Raw genomic sequence first — 6,904 nt, 5'->3', positions numbered from 1 at the left:
AATATCGAAAAAGTAGAAAAGCAAAATGTATTTGATTTTCTATTTATATAATCGATATCCAATATTGCTAGGTGTTGCCTTTGTGTGAAATTAAATGTTAAATGTTTGCATATTAATATGCCGCATAATATATTATTGCATATCAGTGTACATGATTGTTGTATGTATCACATAATTAATCATATATGTATATATATATATATAACTCCTATTTTCGGTATGCCTACCAAAGGCGTTAATTGCATATACGAGGCATGTTTTTAACAAGCTGCATATATTTCCAAATGAATTCAAAGAATACTTTGTGAAATCAATTAGATTAATATTGATCCTTTTGTTTCCAGCAGTTCGATCAACGTAGTGCTCAAGCAGGAAAGCCTTACATGTCCCAGTAAGTATTATAACAAAAAAAGATACAAGAAAAATTAGAAAAAAATATATATATAAAATAAAAAGAAATAAAAATTGTACCAGACTCCGAACTCCGTCCGTAATATAACATAATTCTCGTCTTTTTTTCTTTCTTTTTTTTTTGAAAGTGCTTTCAAAGAATCAGGATACGAAAGCGACTCGACGTTGGTATTTCGACGACGAGAGGATATCAGTCCGCTCAGTCTTCTGGAACAAAGATTGGCTTACAAAAGCGTGCAAAGTGGTGGTGACGTGCCTCTACATGGTCTTCGTAAACCAGCTCCGGAACGACCAAAGGGTGAGTAACCATATAAAAAATGTAATTCGCCGCTGACTCTGATTTTCTTTGTTTTTCTTATATTTTTTTTTTAATTTTTTTTTTTAATTTTTTTTCTTTTTATTTTTGTACCCACGATTATTGTAATGTTATGTGCATTTGAAGCGTGCGAAGCGCTCTCCTTATTTTTCTCTCTCTCTCTCTCTATTTCTATCTCTATCTCTATCTCTCTTTTTTTGTATAATCGAGCATGCGGAGAGTATACGTTTGTGTGTTAGCTACGACTCATGCATTCTTTTTGTTTATTTTTTTTTCGTCTCGCTATCGCTAGCTAGCTATCGTTGCTAAAAATTTGAGTCGTTCATTTACATGAAGCATGTACATCGTTGCAGAACATTCTAAATTTTAAAATTTAAAGATGACTAATGTGTTTTCTCTCTCTTTTTTTTGTCGTTTTAAATCATCTATCAATTATTGGAATTCGCTTTAGTCATAAAAGATAAGAATGGGCGTTCTCTTGGAGCGTGAATTTATTATCGCGTAATCGTAAAATCTATTTGTAATAAAAATTTTGATCGTTATTCTCGAATCGCATGGGTAAGAATTAAAATACATTTGTTTTATTTCGTTCATGAAAATTCGAGTCGAAGATGGCATGATACGATGACATTTATATTCTATAGCATGTCGCTCGAATTATTTAGCTTATTAGAATGCATATTTTTATCTCGTTGATAGTCTTCTTGTTCTCTTTTTTTTTTTTTAATTTTTTTTTTTATATTACGCTCAAAAATATACACACAGCACCGCTATAATATACACTTGTTTATCGATATTGGTGTGTGATACACTCTTAATCTATTTAGTTTTCCCTTTTTTTTCTTATTTATCTATCTATCTATCTATCTATCCATCTTTTTTTTCTAATTATAACGCACAAGGAGTAATAAGAGAAGAGGATTTTCAATTTTCACGTTTTGGCACGCTAACGATGTTGAAAATCGTCATCACTCGCAAGCTTGATCTTAAGAGGAACTTTCCAAACTTGTGGTGAACGGGAACGGGCTTTGGAGAGAATAGGAAAGAAAGAAGTAAAGAAAGAATGAAAGAAAGAAAAAAAATAAATAAAAACGAAAAAAAGATCGAAACTTTGTCCACAGACGACTCCGAGATCGAATATTTCCCGATCTCACCAACCTTGACGAGGATTCGCGTGCATCGAAAGGGTCTCGCGACCTCAAGAAAGAACGGATCGTCCTCGTCGATGTTATTCTCTCAATACAAACGATCGGCACCGTCGTTGGCGTCGACGATCGTACAGAGTCCGATCATGAAAGCAGGAAGTTCGAAATCAAATGGCTATCGATCGAGTTCCTCTTTGATTAATAGAAACATCGATAATTCTACTGCATCAAAAATAAATTCTCGTGTTTCAACATTCTCGAGGCCACCATCACCGCCACGAAGAAAATCTTCGAAGAACAACGAGACCTTGAAAAATTATTACAAAAACGGTATTATAGCGGACGGTCATCAATCATCGAATACCAGACACGCTCAGTGCTTCAATCCGGATAGAGTTTCGGATATAAGATCGTTGAGAGAAAAATTGTCTGGCAATCTCGAGAAGCATAGAAAGTCGCGAGAACGTCAGTGTTCAAAAATCCTAGGTGTTAATTCGTCGAGTCAAGCCTCGTGCAAAGGAAAAAATTCTCAAAGCTTATCGAAGAATTTTGGAAGGAGTCCTGGATGTGTTTTACCTTTACGTAGCCTTTCCGAAAGCAACGCGACGAGGAACGGTTCATTGTCGTCGGATAAAATAAGAAATCGATTTTCTTCATCCTCGAGTCCATTGTCGGCTACGAAATCTGTCTCGATTAAATCCGAGCTATCCAAAACGAAACAGGGAACGTCTATCGATTCGAAAGAAATTATATCACGAATAGAATCCTCTCAAATTTCCAAAAAGGACAATTCGAGAGCTCGTTTGACCAAAAGGGAACAGGAAGAATCTTGTAAGAGATTAAGTAGATCGAACGCTGACATTTCATCAGTTACGGAAGGTAGTAAAAGAAATTTGCAAAAGCAAAAGGATACAAAAGGTAGAATACCTACCTCAGAGAATTTCGTAACGAGCTCAGCGACTTTGTATTCCTCTCATACGATCACGGATAAGGAAAAAGGTATTGTAGATAAGGCTCTTAAGGTTGTAGTAGCGATATCGTCAAAGGGTCAAGAACCTTGTAGAAAAACCGAGTCTCAATTGTCAAAGAACGTAACGGCGAAGATCGATTCGAAGAGTTCTCTATCGGCGCGTAAATCTATTCCCATTGAAATAAAAAAATCTTCAAAGACTTGGAAGCAATCTGATCGTTCGTCTAAAAAAGATATTCCTATATCGATCGTAGCCCCGCCGTCTACGGAAATTAGTGAGAGTGTTAAGAAGAAAAGATCCAAAGAGAAAGCTCGAGTGATCGTTAGAACGCCCGATCGTAAGGAAGAAACTACTGCACGAGTGAGTTCAGACAGAGAGGTCAAAAAGTTCGATACGAAGAAGAAGTCAAAAAAAGACAAAGAAACTTTGAAATCCAAAGGGAACGTTACTCCGAACAAAAGGATGGAAAAGAAAGGTAAAAGAATTTCGGAAAAGTCTTGTGAAAAATCGGAAATGATCAAACGAATGGACGGAGGTCCAAGTGTTCATAGTCTGACTATGACCGAGATGAAGAAACATCAGGACAACGCCGACACGTTTTTCCAACATTTGTTTTTGAGAAACGTTTTCTCACCTACTTTGTCACAACGTCCTGAAGTCGCTTCGAAGAAATCCTTTGTCTATGAGCGTACCAAGATGTTTCAAAGTAACGAGAGAAGGGCCAGCAAGTCCGAACCGTCTTTGAAGTCCTTGAGCGTTTATTTGGCGCATAAACGACCGGTTTCAAACTCCAGATTCAAGAATTTGGATCGCGACAGCTTATCATCAAGAAGTTCAAGTCCGTGCGGCGTTAGCTGGCCAGGTCGTTCAATCTTTCAGAAGGTCAGTAAATTCGACAGTCTTTTACGGGTCGACGAGTTTGGTTCTTCAACGACTTTACGTGGCAGAAGTCCAGATTTGACGCGGGATGGTATTAAAGAGAGAAGTCTTAGCGAGCCGCCCATAAAAACGCTTTCAGAGAGATCGAAAGACGAAACATTAAGTTCTAAGAGAAGTTCTCGAACGTCTACGCCATCTCCGATCAGACCACCGACTCCTCGTAGAAGTCTGATCTCGAAGGAGAATCAAGATCGTTTAATAAAAAAAAAGTTTAGAGCTAGAAGCGCAGGCGAGGCCGATGATCTGCGAACGAAACTATCAACACTTGGATCGAACACCTCGATCGCTAAAAGCAGTAGCTCTTTGTGTCCATCCTCGATCGATCGGGACGATTATCATCAATACGTTCTCGAATTGTTACATTACAAGAGAAGAGGGGAGAAGTATAAGGCCTTGCACGATTTTTATTCGAGTTTGGAAAGAATAGGACAACTTGAAAGAACGACTTCGTCGGGTGATCTTAGACCGAGAATGAAGAACGAAGAGATCATAGATTACGAACGGTGGAGGGAAATCAGATCGAAGGAAAAAGCGGAATGCGAGCTGAGTTCGCTTTATGGAAAGTTGAAGGCCGTGCAAAGGGACAAAGATTTTCTATTCAGTACGAAGGACGTGGAAAAATTTAAATGGCGCGGTGACTGCGGATTAAGATGTAAGGAACGTTCGGTCGAAAATATTCTACGTTATTTCGAGAAACTAGAAAACGAGGAGAGCGAATTGGAATCGTCTAAGAGACGAGATATCGCTGCTAAGAAGGACGTGTACAAACCGTTATGGCGTGGGAGTTCGGTGGTTAACGTAGCTAACACGATGCAAAAGAAGGCCAGCGCAAAGCGTGACATCGAGAAGATATCCGATCGAGCGTCCTGGCAAAAAAATCTCGGTTGTAGCAAAAAGTTTTGGAGTAGTTTAACGATCGAACAAGTAACCGCTTTGAAGAATCAGTTGAACGATATCTATGGTAGCGAGGAAACAAAGTCACGAATGTCGAGACGCGATCGTGCTATCGTTGAACCACCGAAAGAAGATTTTCGTGGCAAGAAAGATGACAGATGTGAGATCACATCGAAGTACGAGATCGTGGTCGACGATTTTCAAGAGGACGGCAAGGGTCTTCACGTTCGATGTCACTCTATGATCACTCCGGACGAGTCGACGAATACTATGAAATTTTCTGGGTCAGAAACGACCTTAAAGAGGAGTGGCTCGATCGGACGAGGAAGAAGGAGCTTTGAGAGATCGACATTAAATGGTTCTTCCATCGAAAAATCCCTTATGACGGAATTTGAAAAGAAGAGACTGTCTTTGACACTTGGAAAGGAAGTTTTGGATAAAGTTACCCGAAGGAGATCGTCTTCGGCTCCAATAGCACCTAGGGAAACTCGTGGTGCTATCGCAGCGGCCATGGCAAACAAGAAAACTTCGAACATGATCAATGTTAGCAGTACACCTAATTTATCGTCCGCACCGAGCGTTACCAACACTTCACCCAGAACATGTTATTCCTTGGAAGTGTCTTACGAGGATAGTACGAAAAAGGAAAAGAACGATTTTTTATTGGTTCTGGCACCGAACGAAGATATTGCGAAAGAAAAGGAAAAGGTGGAAAATGTTTTTGAAGAATGGTCGAAAAAGACACCTGTAGTATCGTCTATCGTTGACGTTGATAATAATGAATCTACGAATAAGATGATTTCAACGACTTCGGGAAGCGAAATGGATAGTACGAGTTCAGAAACATCTGTGAAAACGGTTATCAAACGAAATATCGAAATGGAAGACGTACCTAAGAAGATCGAATTCTTCGAAAGCATCGAGGCGAAACAAAAGGATAAAAAAGATAAAGAGAGATGTAAAATTTCTAGATTGTCCTCGTCTCAGAGTTTCGCCGATCTGAAAGAACTGTTTGGTGAATCGGAAATGGCACGATATTCGACGATACCATTGTACAGAAGGAAATCGGCGTCGTCGGAAAGGATGTTGGACAAGTCAGGAGATTTGGAAGAATTTGGCGACTTTGAATCGGAATATCGAACCGGTTCAATCTCGCCGGAGGAGTTCGGTGATTTTCAAATAGAAAAAGATAAAAGTCAAATGAAGGAAATTGAAAGTGTAGTAGAAAAGGAAACGAAGGAGAACGTTTCGAAGGTACGACTGAAGAAACAGGAAGGGAAGGTGTCACCGTCGAAAGAATCGATCGATCAGGATAAACAGTGTTGTTCGATCGAGAGGAAGAAACGAGGCAAGAGCGGGCTTCCTGCGGAAGTAGACATGCGACGGTCGCTTCAACGTTGTTCATGGGAGCGTGAACGCGATTCGAGACCACAAAGCATCAGTCCATGTCGGGCTACGACGCGTTCCAACTCGTCGTGCAGTGTCGACAGTATATTCCAACGTGGCTCTTCGCCGGATCCGGAAAGGTATTGGCGTGCGTATTTGAAATTGGTGAAGAACGGTACGGTCAGAAAATTGCGAGATAGGTTTGAGAGTAGTTTCGAGGATTTACATTCGTCGAGTAAGTTTCATACGCGTCCGAAAAGATTTCAAAGTGATCCGGAATTGGCTAGAAACGTTTTGAAGAAGATAGAGCAAAGTAGGAAGACATTGTTGAAACCGCAAGAATATTCCGATGTCAGTTGGCTGCGTAAGAAATACGAATCTAAGAGAGGCAGGACGCGTCGAAGAGGCGAATCACCACCGATTCCACGGGTACCCCTGAGATTGGACACTCTGTCGATGCCACATATAGACGTTATCAGTAAAATGGCAGAGCTAAAGGATTCCTCGGTTTCTACGAGCAAATTAACGAATTCCATCGCGAGGAAAGCCGAAACCAAAGAACTCGCTGCTAGAAGACCGGTCGAGAGGATAATAAGAAAGTTCGAGGATCCTGAGAAGAAGGGAAAAACATCGATCCTAGGCGAGATGTTCACGTCCGCCCCCGATGTTCGCGAGTTGAGGGACATCACGCCTTATCTTGCCGGAAGATGGGTGGCTCATAGGTAGCGATGGTACTCGAGGCCTGGCTCGCGTCACTTCTTGGTTCGATGATATTGTCGAATTGATCGAACGACGTTAAGGGCTGACATCACGTACATATACATATGTTTCTTTCTTTCTCT

General features: G+C 40.3%; 1 protein-coding gene across 1 annotated transcript in view; it reads left to right on the top strand.

Annotated features, from left to right (window-relative positions):
• LOC127064954 (uncharacterized) overlaps nucleotides 1–6,904 on the top strand; it is a 71,135-nt gene that overhangs the window by 52,009 nt on the left and 12,222 nt on the right. Inside the window, exons 19-21 of the mRNA XM_050996662.1 lie at nucleotides 345–391; nucleotides 540–709; nucleotides 1,849–6,784. Coding sequence (XP_050852619.1) covers nucleotides 345–391; nucleotides 540–709; nucleotides 1,849–6,784 — 5,153 coding nt within the window. The remainder of the gene's footprint in view (nucleotides 1–344; nucleotides 392–539; nucleotides 710–1,848; nucleotides 6,785–6,904) is intronic.

The sequence above is a fragment of the Vespula vulgaris genome, chromosome 7 (genome assembly GCF_905475345.1).
Source record: "Vespula vulgaris chromosome 7, iyVesVulg1.1, whole genome shotgun sequence".
NCBI lineage: Eukaryota > Metazoa > Arthropoda > Insecta > Hymenoptera > Vespidae > Vespula > Vespula vulgaris.
The sequence above is the reverse complement of the archived record's forward strand: the minus strand, read 5'-3'. Positions and strand labels throughout refer to the sequence as shown.